The 21,490-nt window shown below is 35.7% G+C and overlaps 1 protein-coding gene across 3 annotated transcripts in view; it reads left to right on the top strand.

Moving 5' to 3' along the window:
* Mhcl (Myosin heavy chain-like) overlaps positions 1-21,490 on the top strand; it is a 363,403-nt gene that overhangs the window by 223,102 nt on the left and 118,811 nt on the right. For all 3 annotated transcript variants that reach the window (XM_089086598.1, XM_089086597.1, XM_089086596.1), the window contains 3 exons: positions 8,959-9,142; positions 10,931-11,068; positions 14,823-15,035. In XM_089086598.1, coding sequence (XP_088942724.1) covers positions 8,959-9,142; positions 10,931-11,068; positions 14,823-15,035 — 535 coding nt within the window. The remainder of the gene's footprint in view (positions 1-8,958; positions 9,143-10,930; positions 11,069-14,822; positions 15,036-21,490) is intronic.

The raw sequence follows: 21,490 nt of genomic DNA, 5'->3' as shown, positions 1-21,490 counted from the left end.
ATTGTTGTTTTTTGTTAATCCCTTGCTTTGTTTTTTTCTTTCTACTGAAACTTCTTTAATTTGAGTGGAAACCGCAGTGCCATCTATCGAATTCTAAATTAAGGAACTAGAGCATGTTTATAAAAATACATTTTTCGAGCTGAATGTATACAATACAAATTTCAAAAGGTAAGGATATGATTTTCTTCGGCTTTATTGTCTTGAATTGGGTTCATTAAACCTTCCTTACAAAAGAATTGAAAAAAGAACTCATTAAGGTTTTACTTGCCCAATCGTACTTAGATCTTCAAGCTCTTCAATCGTACTAAGAGCTAAAACGAATATTTAATACATTATTACCTGTTTTTTTTTTTTGCTTGCTTTAGCAGCCAATCAATTCTTTCTTTTTGTAGGTACTTAAGCCTTCTGTTTATTAAAGTGTTCTTATTGATTTTCCAGATCTGTATTAAAATTATGTCCTTTTCTCAGCCCGGACTGTGACATCTCTGACGAACCTTTATTGATGACCTGGTGTCATTTTTTTTTATACTTCACTTACATTCTCATTAATTTTAATATTTTCTTGTATGGAATCTTTATTATTATTAGTGTATATATTCATGGGTGCCCATAAGGGGGGGGGGGGGCAAGGGAAGGCGCCAGTCCCCCCTCCTGGCTGAATGATGGTGTCATATATTTGTATTTATTAAAAAACCTTTTTCCACAGAATAAGTTTTTCAAAGAAGAGTAAAGAGCTCTATTAAGCCAAAAATGGGCAGAAATAAAGTCAATAATTCTCCAAGCGTAAAACTACCACAAATCTTTATCAACAATTAAATGAAACTCAAAACGAACATAAATTATAATAAATAACCTAGTCAAACTCAAAACGAGCAAAAATTAACACTACTAGAGCTGACAACCCCTATGCCTTCTCAAGACCAGAACATAACTTAGGCTTTACTAAAAAAAAAAAAAAAAAAAAAAAAAAAAAAAAAAAAAAAAAAATCTGGATTGTCAGTTTAATATACCTATACTGATATTTATTCCTTAAAATAAAAAAAGGGTAAAAAAAAGTGAGTAAAAAACAAGTCTTTTACTTATTTAAGTAAAAAAAGTGAAAACATTTAAACATATTTTGTTTTCAGTAAAGCGCAAATTATGTTCTGGTCTTGAGAAGGCATGGGTGTCATAAGCCCTACTAATGTTAGTTTTTGCTCGTTTCGAGTTTGACTCCGCTATTTATTCTAATTTCTGTTTATTTTGAGTTTCATTTATTTATTGATATGAAATTCAAAAATTCCGTTGTATGAAACTCCGCAAAAAATTTGTGGTAGTTTTACGCTTGGGTGATTACTTGACTTCATTTCTGGCTTCTTTTTGGCTTATTGGAGCTCTTTAGTTTTCTTTGAAAAACTTGTTTTTTGGAAAAAGTTTTTTTAGATGAATTTCTGTCCGTTTTTTATTGACGGTCATTTTCATGAAAAAAATTTTGTATATTTTTCATTTTTTTTTTCTATAAGAATCTATAGTTTGGCATAATTGTGGGGGTTTGACATGCCCAATATCCCTAAAGAAATAGTTGCTGGACCGTTCTACTATGGTGAGCAAAATAGTTGTCTTAAAATTTTGACTAGATGTGTTTGGGAAATAAATTGGCTTGAGAGACGGGCTGATTGCCCTCCAATCTCTTTCTAGTCTTAGAAAGGACCCTAAAACTTTTAATTTTGAATCTAATTAGCTTCTTTAAATGTTTCAATGGTATTTCTAGCTATTATAGGGGGGTGCTGCCTATGATATTGCTTATATGCCTTTTTGAAAACCTGCATGTATAAAGTTTTTTTGTTTAATTGGAACGCCCCCTAAACAATTCCTAGAAGTTTCGCCTTAAACTCTTGGTGTCATTAGTTACTTGTTTTGTGAAAAAAAGTTTTTTTAGATGAATTTCTGTTCGTTTTTTTTGACAAAGTCATTTTCATGAATTTTTTTTTATATCTTTTTGTTTTGTTTTTCTATAAGAATCTATAGATTGGCATAATTGTGATTTCTGGTTTGATATGCCCAATATCCCTAAAGATATAGTTGCTGGACCGTTCTACTATGTTGAACAAAATAGATGTCTCAAAATGTTGACTAGATGTGTTTGGGAAATAAATCGGCTTGAGAGATGGGCTGATTGCCCTCCAATCTCTTTTTACTCTTAGAAAGGACCCTAGAATTTTTAATTTTGAATCGAATTAGCTTCTTTAAATGTTTCAATGATATTTCTAGCTATGATAGAGTGGTGCTGTCTATGATATTGCTTATATGCCTTTTTGAAAACCTGCATGTATACAGTTTTTTCGTTTGATTGGAACGCCCCCTAAACACTTCCTAGAAGTTTCACCTTAATACTCTTGGTGTCTTTAGTTACAGTAACTGTAGTTGTAGTACTAAAAGTATAGACATAGTGCCTTCTGGGTACTTCAAAATCCCCCACAACTTACTCTTAAAGATCTAACTTAATGATATAAGTTGTTCTTTTGAGATATTGCTTTGTCACCTTTTTGAAAGTCCACATGCTCGTAGTTTGTTTTGATTTATTTCAACGTCTGCCTAAATATTTCTTATATTTGTTTACTGAAGACGTTATTGGCTACAAAATGGCTATCTCACAATTTCGATCAAATATGTTTAGGGAAAATAGTATATCAGGGGGGGGGGCCATTTTCTCTCCATCAAGCTTGACTCTTAAAACGGAACTAGAACTATGCATGTAAAATCAAATGAGCCTCCTCTAAAGTTCTCAAGACCACCTCTTCCTAAAAACCTTACATCCCACGAGGGCGAAATTGTAAACCCTTACCCCCATGCTCTGGGGGGTTTTGTCATCCCCAAAGACCATGTTATGAGATCTTTGGGCTATTTTTTAACAAAAGGCTATCTTAATATTTCTATCGGATGCATTTGGGGAAAATATGACGTGGGGTTGGGGTATAGCTGCCCTCCGATAAATTTGAAAAATGGCACTTCAACTCCCAATTTCCAATTCAATGAGCCCCCTCTGAAGTTTATACGACCACTGTTTCCATAAAAGCTTTAAATGCCCTCGAGGCATACCTTACAACCCTTGACCTGAGGACTTTAGGGGGTTCTCATCCTGAGAGACATAATTCCTGGACTTTTATACTACGTCAAACAAAATAACTATCTCGAAATTTTGACTGGAAGTGTTTGGGGAAATGATGGGCGTGGGGGGGATGGTTGCCCTCCAATTACTTTTGACTATTAAGGAGGGCACTAGCCCTCTCAATTACCAACCGATTGAGCCCTGTTCAAAGTTTCTACGACAACAAATGACCATCTTAAAATTTATGTGAGATACGTTTCGGTAAAATGCAATGTGTGTGTGTGGGGGGGGGGGGGGGTGTTTGCCTTCTGATCACTTTGACTCTTAAAAAAACACTATAATTAACACCATAACTTAAAAAAGCACTATAACTGTTTGCACTCCATGAGCTCTTTTTGAAGTTCCTGTGACATTTCTTTTTATAAGAAGTGCCCTGGTCTGAAAGACAAAACAATATATTGGGCCCACATCGCTCTTGACGTAGGCAGCGCTATCGCGCTGCTTATGATATTTTGTTTTGAGATTTCAATTAAAGCCCCCCTCTTAAAATTCAGCCTATGGGCGCCCATGTATATATTGCTTTAACATATACGTTTTGACATCTGACATGTTTTCGGTATATCAGACTTTTCAATCAATTTAGATATTATAATACTAAAGCCCATTCTGAATGAGTGAAACTGAATAAGCGAAATAAGTCAGTTCTAAGGAGCTGTATTGTAAATTATATAGGCTAGGTAGAAACATCGACTGTTCAATTCAAGTTGTTGTTTTTTTTTTTTTTTTTTTTTTTTTTTTTTTTTTTTTTTTTTTCGTAGAAGGTTCATAATATTAGTAATATATATTTTTTTTTTTATATGTTTGTGCATCCATTTTTTCGCTTTCTCTTGTAGATTTTTTTGTCTTATTTGTGAAAAAAATTTAAAACTTCTCTTTTTGTATATTTTCTACTATATATATATATATATATATATATATATATATATATATATATATATATATATATATATATATATATATATATATATATATATATATTATATATATTTATATATATATATATATATATATATATATATATATATATATATATATATAATATATATATATATATATATATATATATATATATATATATATATATATATATATATATATATATATATATATATATATATATATATATATATATATATATATATATATACACACATATATATATATATATATATATATATATATATATATATATATATATATATATATATATATATATATATATATATATATATATATATATATATATATATATATATATATATATAATGGCAGCCGCCATTGTGAGGGGTCGTCTTTTGAAAATAACAGAATGGATTATTGACTCTATTTTGAGGCATTATCTCCCGAATTATCTCCCTTTTCCCCGTAAATAGACATAAGCCTCAATTCCCAGAGGATTTGAATTATCATTGCGACGCTGTCAATAATTGACTGCGAATGCAGTGTTGCCGTTACAACATCGTCGGTGGTATATTTTTCGGTGTATCCAAATTTGAGACGAAAAAGCCCAAAACAAAAATGGGTCATTTTCCTGCTAAACAGGCAGAAGCGGAACGATTGCCCGTTGCAAGAGCCGGTTTAACCGCCGGCAGGGGCCATCTTCAAACTGCGGGGCTTAGGTGAACGGGAATCGTTGCTTCCCCTGCTCTGTAAGATTTTCAGAAAAAAACAGAAAAGCCCAAATCAAAAATTTTGATAAATATTTTTGCCAATTTTCTAATCTTCCCGAATAAGCAAGAAGAAGAGGAAAGGTTACTTGTTGCAAGTGCCGTCGTACCTGCGGGGAGTGGAGTCTCTCTTAAATTGCAGGGAATAGGTAGCGAGGACCTACGCTTCCCTTGATTATCCGTTCTTAACATGGCACAGACGTCTCTATACCTCAAACCAATCCCGAACTTTCTTCAGTCAAACCGAAAGTTGGATCTAACGGTGCTGTCGAAAATAACATATGACTTCTTTGATTTAGCAGCATTACGCAACGCTAAACTCGAACTCCTTCAACTAGCATTCCCTGAAAGAGTAGCTATAGCCACAAGAAGCCGCACAAAAGACTCAGCAACATCAGAAATATTAGATTTGCTAGCTGAATGTGATAAGAATAATATCCCACTTCCAACTTTCGTAATCACTCTCCCATCTCAAGCTGCACAGGTCTCTGAGACCAACCTCTCTATACTGCTAGGCAAAATTCGGGATTCGAATAGTTCAGTGTCCACGATAAAGCAGCATCCGACGGTTGTTAAATGGACAATTTGCCAGATGTAGGAGCTACAGCCCTAGCGAACAACAAGCCTCCAACTTGTACTGTAATTATAGAATACGCTCCGTCAATGGATCCTCTAACTAGACTACAAACACTTAGTCAACTTCAGTCCAAAGATGGGATTCAGGAGGTCAGGCAATTAAGAAACAAAATCTTATGGCATAATAAGAAGAATTTCTATAGAAGTAGATGCTAGCAAAGTTGTCAAATATAATCCAGGCCTCTTCGAGAAAGCTTTCCGTTTTGGACGAAGTAAAACAATCAGACTGACTTTCAAAAATAGACAGACCATGAGCTTTGTAATGTCTAACGTAATCAAGCTTGGATACAACTTTTTCCAGGTAGATCAGTACATGAAGGCCCCTCGAAGATGTTTCAGATGCCAAAGCTTCGGTCATCTAAAAACAGTCCCAGATGCTCAAGATGTTCAGGACCACACTCTAGTAACAAAGATACACCGTGTAACCGAGACCTTAAATACACTTCTTGCAACGGACCTCATGTCTGCTTCAGCCCCAGGTACCTTAAATTGAGAGAGAGTCTGAGAAACAAAAATAATCAACGAATAGATCTCTAAAAGTTTTTAGTCTGAATATCAATGGTTGTCGCAACAAAGAAAAAGACATAGATGATCTCCTTCAAACTTATGACGTGCTATCTATCTCGGAGCATATGCTCTCTGGGATGAATTTAAACTTCCTGAACAGATCCCGGTCCCGTGATGGCTTTTTAGAGCCGGCGAGATCTACGGCAGGATGTCCGTCCGAAGGCTTGGCAATATACACCAGAAAGGAATTTTGGCTAAGCCGACTATTAGAAGCAGTAGTCTGTTGTGCGTCTCTGTTGAGGGAATTGAGCTCATACACAAATACATGGCAACTAGCTGCAATAACGTTGTCTTTTCGACAAATTTCTCAAAAGCAGTAGACGCCCTAAGACACCATTTATCTTTTTAATCTCTATGGGTGTAAGTGGCAAATTGCCGGAAACCTCAACTGTGACCTATATAAGGGCCATATTATATCTGATATCTTTATGAATTGCCTCTTCTCCACTTTTAAGATTTGGCCGAAGTCCCTGGATTTTACGTGCATCCACACTAGTGGTCATACCTCCAATAATGACCACGTACTTTCGTGCACATCCATTTTTAGTCTTCCAGTTACAGTTTGCACTGACAATCCGATTAGTGACCATTCTGGACTTTCGTTTCAGATACAACCAACACAGAGCACTATTTACGCCTCTTCCAGAAAGTGGGTCTACAAGCAGAATTGGGAGACATGCAATATTCCCCTCTACGTCGCCACTGTTGCTTCGGTCCTAAGTTGTATCAAAGCTCCGTTTCATCTATTCTGCTCTGGTCCTTCCAATGTCTCAGCCACGGTTAGTTTTGCCTGTTATTATCTTCAAGTAACCCATGATCTGAAAGTTGCTGAAGCCGAAGCAGTTCCTGCAAGACGAGCCAAAATTGGGACATAAAAACCGATGTGGTCTGAATCCACTGAACTCAAGTCGGCCAAAAGACATGCAAAAACCTGGCTGAACATTTGAATTGCTTGTGGTAGACCGCTGCGCGGGACTGTATTCGAGCTGAAACGGAGCACAAAAAGCAAATATAAAGCTGAAATGAAGAGGTACCGAATTATTGGGCAACAGTTCGCTGGAAATAAAAAATCGTGGCTAGCCTAATCAGACCAGACGATCGTCCATCTAGTAATTCTTTAATACTACATGACTAGCACCCTGACTAAGCTTCGATGTATGGAGATGAAAATCATACTATAGCAACACAATATAAAACGGAAGTTTCGAGCTGGCTCGCATGTTTCTCATGGCTGCACAGTTCCTTTTTCCCTTGAGAAGATAAAGTTAGCTGTCTGAAGAATAATTTCCGAAGCAAAGAATGGGATGGACAGTGACGGTGATGGTCTTTCAATAAAACATCTCAATCACTTACCTGAATGCTTCTATTTTCATCTTCAGCTTATCTTCCAAATGTGCATTACCAGGGGTTTTGTTCTGAACTCTTTCGTAAAAGGGGTCATTTCTTCTTTCACCAAAAAAGGAAAAGATCCAAACTAATTCAAACCTTATAGACCCATAACCGTCTCGTACATCTTGAGCAAAGTGTTTGAAAATGTTATCTTCTCTGAGCTTGATGCTCGACACTTTGGGGACAATCAGTTTGGATTCCAGAGAGGTCTTGTGTGCCCGGAGGCTCACCGCCTTCTAGTTAACGTACTGATGGACTCAGAAAGTAAAAAGTCACCTCTGTATAGGTGCACCATTGATATATCGAAGGCGTTCGATAGCGTCAATCACATGCAAGCAATGAATGCTCTACTGCACAATGGAGTAAATTTGAGCATAGTGAGTGCTCTGAAATTTTGGTATGAAAATTTGACTGTGTTGGCCAAGTGGAAAGGTACAATTTATGATCCTGCAAAAATCAGAAGAGATGTGAGGCAAGGCAGTGTTCTTAGTCCTTTTATTTTCAAATATGCAATCTCTAAGATCCTGGACTGTATCTTGCCCTCTCTCCAAATACATGGCACTGACCTATCTTACTTGGCATACGCTGACGACGTCCTTCTGCTCAGTAGATCCAAAGCAGACTTACAAGAGAACCTTAATCGACTCCTAAGTGACTTAAAATCTATTGGGCTTTCTATCACTATTGATAAGTGTGAATTTTTGTCCTTTAATGCACTGCAAAATGATTCTGTCACTCTCGGAAATCATGTTGTCCATATGGTATCAGAGCTGAGATATCTTGGTATTATGATTGCGGAAACAATCATTAAAACTAGACAAGTCATTGTTAAGCAAACAACTAAAGCTATTAAATGTGCTTTTGCGTCTGTAGTGCCAAATCGCGGACGCTACTCCAGGAAATCTCTTGCCACGATTTATAGTTCAGTGTGCTTACCACACATAACCTACCTTGCCGTTGCATCCCACATGCTGTCTGTGAGAGAAACTCAAAACGTACAAAGTTGCTACTATAAATTTGCAAATTTTTTACAGTACATACCAAAGCGTTATAGGAATTCCCGCCTTGAAAAATATGGTCGTAAAGAGCCATCCAAACAATGGTCTAGAATTCGAAATAATTCAGTGCTAAAAGTAAATTTAGATAGACGGCGTTTCTCACCAAAAATGACTTGAAGACTATGAACTGCACTAAGCGTTGTACCTTCATCATTTTTTAAGCTGGTTTCTTTTTCTTTTCTTTTTTCTTTTTACATGATTTTATTATAATCAATTTATGCATCTGATGGGCGGATAAATGTTATTATAGTTATTATATATATATATATATATATATATATATATATATATATATATATATATATATATATATATATATATATATATATATATATATATATATATATATATATATATATATATATATATATATATATATATGTATATATATATCTGTGTGTGTGTGTGCATTTCTGTTGGTGCATGTTTATAATTGCCTTGTAAATATAGAAAAGCTTGAATGTTTTAATAAATTTAAATCTTTATTTTTCAGGGAGGAAATATCTTATCTATTTAGCACATATCGTGGGGCTACTTCTGTAAGTCTTTCTGGATCTGTTGCTGGATTAGAAGGTCATCAGTCACTGAGAAGAGTAACAAGCATGCGACGAACTTTTAATTCTGGTACTGCTGGTATCAAAAGAAAATCTGTACCTATCCAAGTCAAGTACCAAGTTGTAAGTTTTTTTTGCTCCAAATATGAGCAGCATAATTCTTTGGTGGTCGGGGTCTTCAAGGCAGGACAGTTATATGGAGGTCATAGGAATTCTGGGAAAGCCACAGAACTAAGGAATCTTTCTGGTCTCCCCTCCCTTATCCCTTCTTAGGAAGACAAACAATACTTACGAAGTGAACAAATTTGTATGTTTTAAATCAGCATGGCTTATTTTGGCATAAAACAGAAGAACAAATGCTTAAAACTTCTTGTATCATCCCCGTCATTGAAAAAGCTTCTATGGGAAGATTTTATACCTTTTGGCTATTCATTGTTGGGGCTATTAAAGTTATCTAGATATAAGTTAACAGTAATAAAGTTATGTACGTAAGAATCAAAAATTTACATTACTATTAGTAAGAATCAATTTTCTTTTCCCATTGTTTGCTGCCTAGTTGTATATTATATTATAATCCTTTTGCAATTGCTGATGATGTTGACTAAATTAGAACAAATTTGATTATCTAGGTGCAAATGATTAATGGATAAAGTAGTTTGGTTAGGCAAACGATAGATATATCCCAAATTTAAAATATGCCTGATCAAAATTTAGACAGTAATAAATAACGAGTAATATCACGCTTTTTATGTCTTGGTAATGGTTGTTGATACACAATTGTGCACGGAGGAATGGAAGGTCGTGGCTGTCCCTTCCAGACTAATCCCAAGGAATACCTTATGAAGTTATGGTGATAAGGCATAAAATTTTTTCCCATATCAGGTATACGGCGCAACTACCAGACTGATCTGTGCCATCTCAACACATATGTCCAACCCCTGTGAGAGGATGTGATAGGTCCAGCAAATTAAGGGTACGACCAGATCCTCTTCCTTGATGCCTTTGGTGCCTCTTGTGGCCAAGGTATAAACTGAGGTCTAACGTAATCTTAGAGACCTCTTCGAAGGGAACAACCTCCCCTCTCGATCCTCCTCTTTTGAAATTTTATTTCATGTAATTTTATTTTATTATGATTTTATTTTATTTATTTATTAATTAATTTTATTTTACATTATTGTAAGTGGCTATCTTTGTGAATGTTGGCTATCTTATACTTAAGGGCTACTGAATTCTCACGCATGCTTTATCCTGCCAATATTTAAAAAAAAAAGAGTTTTTGTGTGCAAATAAAGAGCGAATAGAATTTTTAAAAAAATGAAAATTATAATAAGAAATTAAAGGGACATTCGACCATTTAACGAACCACTAAGTTTCTTAGAAAATAACTCCCGCTTAGTTAAACTGCAATGTAATAAAATATAGACTCAAGACTAGGGTCATGAAGTAAAATAATCCTCTTACTTCCTCAGTAGATGTTAGAATATATTCTATTAGACTTGAAGAGGAGGCAAGGTGGGACCAGCTTCCCTTAAATGGATGGCTATTTTTCTTGGTTTGAGATTTGATCGCGTGTTGGCTGGAATATGATTACAATAAAAGTAATATGTTTTAGTTTTAACATAAAAGTAGTATAAATTTATTATCAACTATTTTACTTCAAAATATTAAAATATTTTCTTTCCTCCATTATTACAGGTGGAAATGAAATAATCGAGAATAAGGACAAACGACATTTCATTCTGTACACTTTTTAGGATTATAATAATACTCGTTTTCTTAAAGTTGTGGGATTTAGACTTCACAACTAATTTTGTTTCTTTCTTATTTTCCTTTTTTTTTCTTGAGCCGTATACGTTGTTTCTTCTGCATATATGTGAAAAATTATACATTGTAGCAGTGTTTTATTTTTAGGATGCCATAATTGAAACGTTGAGAAAATCACGGCCAAAGTTTGTGTACTGTTTCCTTCCCCACCACAATGCCGGTATATCGATTGAAGCGCCGAAAGTTGGAGAAGAATGTGTCAATTTGCCTCTTCTAAGATCTCAGGTTTGTACTTCCTGAGAATTTATCAGTGTTGTTTGTGGTTTCAGTGCCCATCACAGGGGGTAAATGAATTGATTGACTAAGGAAAAAACTATTGAAAAATATAGGGAGTAATTGATCAAGAATATTTGTGAAATTAAGATCAAAACTTTTGACAGAGGTGGCACTGCAGGTGTGGATAGAGGGCAAATATTTTATTTTCCTTAAATGTTATCTAAAATTGGTTACAAAATTTTATTCAATAGTCTTGTATTTTTCAGTAGTTTTTTTCAATGGTTTGTCGTGAAACTATTATTTTCCAACCCTTCGTATAAATTCTCATTGTCTGAATCGGGGAATCAGTAATAACAAAGATGAGGGGAATCACTGATAGTCGAGATGCAGTTGTTCTGTTCAATAACAGTTTCAGGAATGGGTCCAAAATAAGTCCAGGGAAGCTTTTTTCCTGCCTTCACTGCTTACCTGCGTGTCCAGCTTTAAGAATTGTTTCAATATATCCATACCTCCTTGCTTAAAAAGAAAAGAAAATCAAGTTTGGCTTTAGAATCAATCTCTAGGCCTGATGATCACCCATAGACGTGTTAATTTATGATAGACGGTGTATTGATGTGTTTTATTTTAAAAAAAAGGAAAAAAGAGTGAGCCATAGGATTGTCTTGTTACGAAAACAAAAAAAAATATTAAGGCAACAAAAACCCTAGATGTTACTCTCCCTTATGCTTGCCACATTAAAAAATAAAAAAGGAAGTAAAAGTCGAGACAATACTTCTGATAACAATATAAAAAAGTGAGGTTTTAGCGTCTTTTCTTTCGTACCACCACCAAAGGTTTCCTAAGGTTTCTTTCCTGTCGTTTCGATACGTTTATGATAAATTCTCTTGATAATATTGACCCAGTCGGATTAATGTTAGTAAATTTGGTTATCTAGCTTTTAGTTCTGGTAGCTGCGATATAGCTATTAGCCATTTGAATGGCAGTTATACTCACTAAATCTAATAGCAATAATGATGGTGTCGCCAATATCCATAGATGCCCTGGTGGATGTTTGCCCGCTGGTGTCTTGAAATTTTTTTTTTTTTTTTTTTTATCTAATATTCTATATATTAAGGTAATAAATATATGGTGCTACGACGTCAAGGTCTTCGATATTGGAGAAGCAAACCGTATAGGACCTGTCTTAACAGAGTTATTCAAGCTTTACAGATCTCCCTTTTCTCTCTCTCTCTCTCTCTCTCTCTCTCTCTCTCTCTCTCTCTCTCTCTCTCTCTCTCTCTCTCTCTCTCTCTTTCTTTCTCCTCCCCTCTCACTCCATCTCCTCCCCTCTCCATCTCCCTCTCTATCTCTCTCTCTTTTTTCTTGTCTAAGATATTACTATATTTCGCGGTACGACCAGGAAAATCCAACTCATTTTCTAAAAGATAACCTCCCTATGAAAAATTGAAAAAGTGAAGCTCTGTAGAAAAAAAACAGTATTTTTAAAGCAATATAGTTGGTGAAGTGGTTAGTTAGGTATGATAATAATGAAGAAATAAAAAAGTAAGGTGAAAACATTTATAGATAATGACTTTTTACTAACCTTTATTACGTTTCCCTTTTTTACAGTTTTTTTTACAGTTTTTTTTTACAGTTTTTTTTTACGTTTCCCTTTTTTTTACAGTTTTTATAACAGTTTTTTTTATTCACTACAATAGATGCCAAGGCCGTATCCAGGGGTGGTTACCTGGTTTGAACCCCCCCCCCGAAATTTTTGACCGAGTCGAAAATTAGTAAAACCTTAGTAAAAATTAGTAAAATTAGTCGAAAACCGAGTCGAAAATTAGTACCCCCCCCCCCCCCGAACAAAAATTCTGGATCCGCTCTTGATAAATGCAGCTAACATGAGCATTTCAGGACACAAAACAAGGATTAAAGAACAAATAAATAGTAACACAAAAATATTAAAGCAGCATGTGCTTCAAGGTCAGTAAATTAAAATGAGTCATAAATAAAATTAACATAAAATTTAAATATGTCAATAGTCAATTTTCAAGGTTAAAATAAAGACTGCTTATACAGAATGTATTTTAAATGGTTGGTACATTCAAAAGCACTCGCAGACAAAAACCTGAAATAAACTGCATCAAATATTACATATTATTCAAGGCAATATTGTTAAAATACCGAGTAAAATAAGGGACAAATGATTTGCAGTATCCCTCGGTACTAGAGGCTGGGTAAATCATTAACTGTGGACAATTCTTATTTATTTTTCGGAGTCTAGTGACTGGTCCTTCAGTAGGGGGGCCCTCAAGCTTGGATAGTAGACCACGATGAGTTGAGGAATTCAAACAATTTAGTCCAAATCGATATGTCAACTCATGTCTACGACTATCAAGTGAATTCAAGTTGAGTTGTTTTAGTGAATCATCATATGTAAAGTAGTTGTGTCCAAGTATAATTTTTATAGCTCTTTTTTGTACCATCTCAAGTCTATCTGATTGATCTTTGGTCAAACCCGGATACCAAGCTGGACATGGATACTAAAGAGAAGGTCTAACGTAGCTGTAGTATACAGACTTTAAAACCTCGGTTGACATGCCAAATCTCTTCAGGTTGGAAAATGAATGTAAAAGTTTGGCGCCCTTTTTTAGCCAGATAGTCAACGTGCGAGTTCCATCTTAAATCTTTGTCCAAAAGTATTCGAAGTATTTTAACAGTTTTTTTGTAGGCAGTTGGGAATTGAGAGAAGAGTGGTTGTCGACCTCCAGGAAGGAAAATGTCATATAAGAGCTTTTAGTTTGCCTTTTAGATCATTAAAAATTTTCGTCAAACCAGACTGTTCGGTAGTCGGAGGGCTTAGTCGTAGTGATAAGACAGTTGCATCATCAGCAAATTTAAAACGCTCACGAATCGTCGCTGAAATACGGTTAAAGACAATAAGAAAAGAAAGTGGGCCAAATTTGGTCCCTTGTGACGAACCGTAAAAAATATCTAAAAATCCGGAGGGAGTTTGAAACACTGAGATCTTTTAATGGTAAAGGGCTCTGGTAAAGGATGAAGGAAATGGTAAAGAGTGAATAGATGTAAAGGGCTCTGAGATCTTCAGTTGTAAGGGACTGCTAAAAAGTCATAAAGATTGTTTGGTTAAGATTGCTCGAAAGTCCAAAAGATTGTGTTAGAAATAACTACAACCAGAAAATAAAATCAACTTCTCCCATTTGAAAAGCTGAAAATTGGTATGACAATTTTGACGGAATTGCCAAAGTGAAAACATAACTTTAGTATGTTTTTTTTTTATGGATAACTCAAATGTTAGATAAAGTTACCCATCTGGAATCGACCTAAATTTAAGATTATTAATTTATTTTTTATGTCTTGAAATTGCTTAAAAACCGCTTTCATCCGTGAAAAAAAGAGATAGCTGCTCATGACCAATAAAATCGCGCCTATTTGGTGTTGAAGCTGGGGTCACATGGTGTGCATGGGTAAAATTTGCCTCCCCCGCGGTTTGTGGTGCTGGGTCCCTCCCGGCATCAGAAGGCGTGGATAGCAAAAGGCTACTGTAGGACGATGTCTCGAGAAGAATGCTTCACTTTTCAGGTAGTCAATGGAAAATCTTTGGTCTGCAGCACTCGAGAGGCTATCCTGGAGAGACACCGTTGTCGTCTTATGCGCCAGCCAACGTGGGAAGACCTAAGTCTTAGTAATTATTTTTTATGGAGCCAATGTTACTCTGTACTAGATGTTTCGGACGCACTACTTACTATTTCTTTCTTAGGTCCGCGGCTCTCAAGTTCTTGCGGCTCTTCGTCTCCATCGACTTGGATTTCCTGAATCCATACTGATTGAAGAATTCTGCCGACGTTTTTCATTTAAGTCAGAGAGCCAAAAGCTGCCTGGAAATGAAGTTAGTAGTACAGTTGAAGTGTGCAAAGGCATCCTACTCCAACTTGATATTGAACGATCAGCATATCAAATAGGACTTAGTCAGGTGAGCAACATTGCGCTTCTTATTTTTATATTAGGCTGGTAAGATAAGATTCATTTTTGGAGGAAAAAAATAGCTTCTTCTCTGAAACTCTCAATAAGGAAAAGTAAATGGAAAGTTCGCCTTGATAATTCGGTGTAAGCAAAGTAAGGGAATAAAAAAGAAATACAGCCCTACTGAAAAAAGTACTTTTCAACTTATCCTTCACGAGCACTAAAAAAATAAATAGAACCCAAATATCCTGGTAAATGGTTTTAAAAAGAAAACGAAGGTAAAATCTGATTGAACTGTTTCTAGTTGAAGATATCCTTTTATTTTTGCTCGTTTTATTTATTTATGAGACATTACTAGTATACTGATTAGAAAAGGTTGCTGTATCCCTTAGAAGGCAAAAACAACGCTAAATTATCGTGCCAAGATAGATAGTCTGAGTGAAAGCCAAAGCTGGTATAACCCTTTTTCCGAATTGTATAAAATTTATGTCATTTCACTTGATGATATATAGTCTATCATCTTTCCATCCTAGGACAGAACTAAGGTTGAAAGGCATGGAGAAAGAGTAGTCCAAATAATCTGTCAGTTCTATGAGCTATTTGAAGGCAATCGGAGACCCCAAATAAAATGTTTATTGAGATTTATGACTGACAATATGCACAGGACTTGCAGACTATTGGGCAACTGAGATTGTTCATATTATATGAACTTTGCCTACTGAGGAAGCCCACTGGAATTGCAATGGGGATGACCGAGATTTCGGGCTGACTTATGACGGACAATGTCCACTGAGCTTGTATGCAAAACGCGGGACTGTATTCGCTTGGGCTTGGACTCACAGGCGAACAAGCGACCTAAGCCTTACAGGGCTCGCCCACCTAGAGTCTCAGGCGAGTGACTCAATTTATAAGCTCAGACAGTTACGCTAACACAAAATTAATTAAAAATTGCTTGACGCCACAAAGGGTGCCACTATGACAACTATTCTTATTTCCTACCAAGTTTGACTTGGAACCAGAGAGTTTTTTTTTTGTCTGGCAGATATCTGATGTTATTACGTTATTGTAAACCGAAGATTGGCAGAATCAATACAAGATACTCCAGGATGAGAATTTGAGAGAAACTTCCAGGAACAGCTGAACACTAAACAGGAGAGTTTAAAATTTGTCAGTATAGAAGATGGGTGGAATAATTTAGGAAAATAATTTGTGAAGTTGCTGATGGTATCTTAGGGAAGAAAATTAGGAACGCAGCTAGGAATATTAATGAAATTGCTTTGTGTTTTATTGAGAGGAAAACGGACTTGTACAACAATTATCTGATTGATAGATCGTATGAAAATAAGAGGAAGGAAAATAATATGGAGAAAGAATTAAAATATGAACTAAGGGGGCGTGAAGGGGAGGTTATGGATAAAATTGCGGAGGATCTGGAAGATGCAGCTAGATGGCATAATAGTAAAATATTGTACCGGCATGTTAATAAATTGAGAGGGAGAAGTCAATCCGGACTGGTCCCAGTTAAAAATAGGAACAGGGTCACAGTTAGTGATAAGAAAAGAGTTAAAGAGAGATGGGTGGATTATTTTGAGAATGTGCTAAACCAAGATAGAGCTACAGGAAAGGACATAGAGGAAAATGAAAAAGTTTGTGACACCTTGGATGTGAAGGAAGATTTATTTGGTGAGGAAGAAGTAGTAGCAGTACTAAAAGGATAAAAAATAAGAAAGCCGATAAGAGTGAGCGTGGTAATTATAGAGGTAGTAGCCTGGTTTCTGTAGGTAACAAATTACTTAGCATGATGATAGTTTTTAGACTTCAGAGATGTTTTTTACAAAGTTTTAAGAGAAGAACAGTGCGGTTTTAGAAAGAGCAGATGATGTGTAGACCAAATTTCCCTTCCTAGAATAATAATTGAGAAGTCCCTGAGTCATCAAACATCTATAGTGCTTAGTTTTATAGATTATGAGCAAGTGTTTAATTCAGCTGATAGAAGAGCTTTAGTGAAGATCTTTTCCTTGTACGGTATACCTGACAAAATACATTAAAGTGGTCAGTACGAAAATAATACTACTGTGGTTAAGGTAGAAAATGAGGTTAGCTGCTAATTTCGTATTAAATTAGGAGCTAAGCAGGGTTACGTTCTATTCCTATTTAAATGAATCATTTTGATAGACTTTGTCCTAAGGAGCACTGCAAAGCCAATGGGAGAACACGGAATGCAATGGAGAAGTAAAACTCTACTGAACTTACATTATGCTGGGGATTTAAGCATTCTAGATGAAAGTATGAGCAAAATGAATGAACCTTTAGAGGTTTTGTGTGTCTAGGGCGCTAGAATTGGTTTGAAAATTAATATTTAGAAGACTATGTCGTTGATTCTAGTAATAAAGGAAGATGAAAAGGTGACGTTGGACAGCTTTACTTACCTTGGTAGTATTTTTAGTACAAACAATGGGACAGTGAAGATGTTAAAAGTAGAATAAACAAGGTCAAGTGTGTTTTTTCACAATTGAATAAGTTTGGAAGAATAGGAAAATAAGTCTACGAGCCAAGATTAGAATATTGGAAGCTAAAGTGATGACAGTGGGCCATATATGGTTCTGGAGCAAGGGCGATCTGAAAAAACGGTGGAAGATTTACTAGATGTTTTCCAGAGAAATTGCCTACGGATTGTTTTGAGTTCCCGTCTGACTGATTGTATTTCAAGCAATAGGGTGTACGATAAATGTTGTTTAATCCCGCTTTCTAGGGCTCTAATGAGACAAAGGTCGAAGTGACTAGGGCACGTTCTGCGGATGAAGTATGACAGATTGCCAAAGATTGTCCTTTTGGCCAACCGTCTGGGGCTAAACGGAAAGCAGGTCGTCTTCAGTTGGGGTGGGAGGATGTCGAAAGGAAAGATTTAAGGGAAATGGGGACTTCCTGGGAGGGTGTAAAGAGGGAGGCTTTGAATGAGGCGCGTGCGTAGCTGTGTTGGCCTTAGGTGGCTTGTTGCTGCGGTGAGTTGTTAGTAGTAGTAGTATTAGTAAATGTCTGATGACATCCAGATGATCCGATCTGCTACCACTACTAAATATCACTGTAGCACCAAGCCGCCTGATGCCAACGCTGCTATGCACGCTCCTTCTGAATCCCAGTCTGTTTAAAGGCTCCCTCTTTACAGCTTCCCACTTGGTTGCACTTATTCCTAGTATTAACCATTTAGATTTCTTTAGATTAATTTTTCAAACCTATTATGACACCCTGAACTCTCAAAACCTCTAAAAATTCATTCATTTTGCTAACATTTTAATCTAGAATGCTTAAATATTCAGCATAATCTAAGTATAGGAGAGTTTTAATTCCCCAATTGAATCATTGTCCTCTTCAGTTACATGTCTATATGGCACAAATTTAGGAATCGCTCCTCACTCTATAACACAAGGGGTCGGATCAAGTACTGATACAGGTTGGCTTTCAAAGGACAAGTTTCTAGGAAATCCTTCTTCTTACCTATGAATTGAATTGCACCTGGATTTTTCTCACTCTACTTATTGGTCCAAGCTTTAAATGCGCACGAAACTTCAGAAATTCACAACTTTGTACACGTAAATCCCTTACACAAAAATCGGAATTTAGGATTTCCATAATGACCTTCCTGGAATTATTTCCTAGATATCCGGAAGAGATGTAGTGCTTTTGACCTGAAGTCACGACGACAGCATTCTATGTGTTACATGAATCTTACATTATATAATTCCTAAGAAGTCTTATGTTTGGAGCTAAGTCTGTTGTTTTGTTTTACACTATTTAGTAGGCTAGAAAATTTTTAAATTTCTTTTTTGTTCCTCTTTTTTTGTTCTTTTCTCTGGTGCCTGGGTCCTTTGTTTCTTCAGTTTCCCCATCCGGAATTCTCTTAAGTTGAGGTTCTTAACAACACGAGTGGGTTAAAATATCAGGATCTTTCCGCCAAAAAAAACGTTTTTTTTTTATATCATAGGCCCCCCCCAACTTGTCAAATTGTTTTCTAGTTCCTCCCCTCTTTGGAAAAAAAATGTTGACTTGCCTTGTTCGTAACATTTTAGCGACAATAAAGTCCTCGGTGACTATTATTCTATGATAATCCACCTTGAATGCATACCCTTCCTGGTTGATCTCCAGATGACAATAATTTAGGTGCTCCCCTTCCTTTTCTTCTATAGGGGTTGCACTTCGTCTGGACTCCCAAGGACACAACTAGGATTTAGTTGTCATGAAGAAAAGAATTTAGGACCCTAGAGTTCAGGAGAACTGCTAAAAAATGGCAAAAAAATAAAGTTCGGACGTCGAATACTAAATAATTATTTTACAAGTCAATTCGGCTAAGTCTGTATGGAAATGAATTAAATCACATTCTCATATTCATTCACAAAAGCAAACTAAAAAAACAAAAAATAAACATTCTTTTACTTAATTATAGGAGGGGGATTAGGCTCACCTCTAGCTATAGTTTATCAGGCACCAATGGTTCAGTTAGGTAACATTTCGACAGGTCCTTTGCCATGTCATCAAGCTTGTTTTGAATTTAAATTATTTTTTGGATCTGCATATATTTTGGCATTGAATATAAGTTCTAACAAGCTTGACATAGGTGTGAAAGGACCGTAGAGTAGTCCACATACCTTTATAGAAATTCTGGAACTAGAATTGACGCGGTAAAGGACCAGTCAGAATATAGCTTAAATGAGCAGTTGATGACAGACGATCTATGGCCACAGGGGAACCGAACCGGTTTGTCTAATTAGGTCCAACATCAGGCTGGCATAAGAAATTAACTTGGAATCGTTGCCATTAGATGAAAGTATCTATATATTTCTTGATCAATTTTTCTCTGTTTCCTGAAAATTCGTGTTTTCGCCTACCTTACTATCTCAGCCTCAGTGAACAGATTGATATTTATACAATTGACAATGGACGCCAAATATTTTCTGAACAGATTTTCAGCATAGATCTTGCCAAAACACGGCTCATCCGAGACTATGTGGTTTAATTTTTCCTTTTTGTAATCTATAATAATGCATTTTTATAATTGTCATTCTGTAACTAATTAGTGCGGTTTGATGGCTCTTTGTAATACATTTCACCTGTGGTAAGTTTATTCTCATTATCATCTAACTGCGGTAGGTAAACAAGGATTCTTCGCTCGAATGCAAAATGACTAGCAGCTATGAGCAAGATACCGTAAAAATAAAAACTCAGTTTTTATTAGCGTTACCAGACAAGTACGCGTGAATGTATCGGTGCTTCCTTTGCCTCCCCTCCAATATATTGAATTTTTTCTGTTGTTCCTTGGCAAAAAACTTGTCCAACTTAAAGGGAGGGGTACCTAAAGCCTCAAAAATTGTATTTTCAGGCCCGAATTTCCAAACTTTTTAAATTGGGACCTCAGGTAAATATGAAGGAGGGTAAAATTTAACCCCATAATCTCCTTTCGTTTGGAGGAATATACATGGACTAAACGTACAATATGGGAGATGAAGGGTAGAAAGATTCCCTCTTATTTTGGCAGCGGTAGTTTAGCGGCAACCGTTAATTTTAGAATTTTGGAGAATTGTGAAAAAAAATGTTTGCTTAATTTTAAAGTGGGGGCTTAAAAGGTGCAACAGTCCCCCTCGTATTTCGAACATTTGTTTTAATTTTGAAAATAGGTACTACATTATTGTACAAAAGTTAAACTTTAGATTTTTAAATAATTTTGGGTTGAGGGCACACATATGATGGGGTTGCAACCACCCTAGACTCCCCGCTTTTTGCTCAGTAGTTTGACTTTTCTCCTTTGCTTCAAGAACAAACACTATAAAACAACCACAATCTCGTGAAAACTTGATTTTCTTCTTTTTTTAATGTTTAAAAAGTGTTAATGTCCGTTAAAGTTCTATAGTGTTTTATATTCAGATTCAACGGCCCTTGTGTTTGAGCAGCTGTTCTTAAAGAATTAAGACAACAAGTCAAAATTTAGCATAAAGAGGGGTGGTTTAGGAGGGGCCAGCCCCATCATATACGGATTATATTCTGTTAATTTTAAGTTTTAATTTTCTCTTTACTTTCATTTGAGAAAACTTTTTTTCTACTTAATTCGAAAAACAAATCGATATAAATACACTTAATTTTTAACGTCCAAATGCTCAGCCCCTCGAAATTAGGAAGTGCCCCGATGAAAGAGGTGCCATGCGACCTTCTAAATCGCGTTTTTAGTTCACTCAGAACCTGATAGTAACCATTTACTATCCAACATTTTCTGCAAAAAACTTTTTTCGATTTTGTGTGGTCTTAACGGATTTGTAGTCACCAAATAATTCCCTCCTCGACCTTCTTTTTTTGAAAGATTTGAATCGTTATTTTTATTTTTATTTTTTCTGGGCAAAATTCAGTTGAAATAATGACTTAAAACTTACAAACAGCTGAAAATTTAAATTCATTGATATCTAGTACACACTGCAAAAC

This window comes from Artemia sp. Qi Xiang Cuo, chromosome 3 (genome assembly GCF_049724085.1).
Source record: "Artemia sp. Qi Xiang Cuo chromosome 3, ASM4972408v1, whole genome shotgun sequence".
Taxonomy (NCBI): Eukaryota; Metazoa; Arthropoda; class Branchiopoda; order Anostraca; family Artemiidae; genus Artemia; species Artemia sp. Qi Xiang Cuo.
This window is presented reverse-complemented; position numbering and strand designations above follow the sequence as displayed.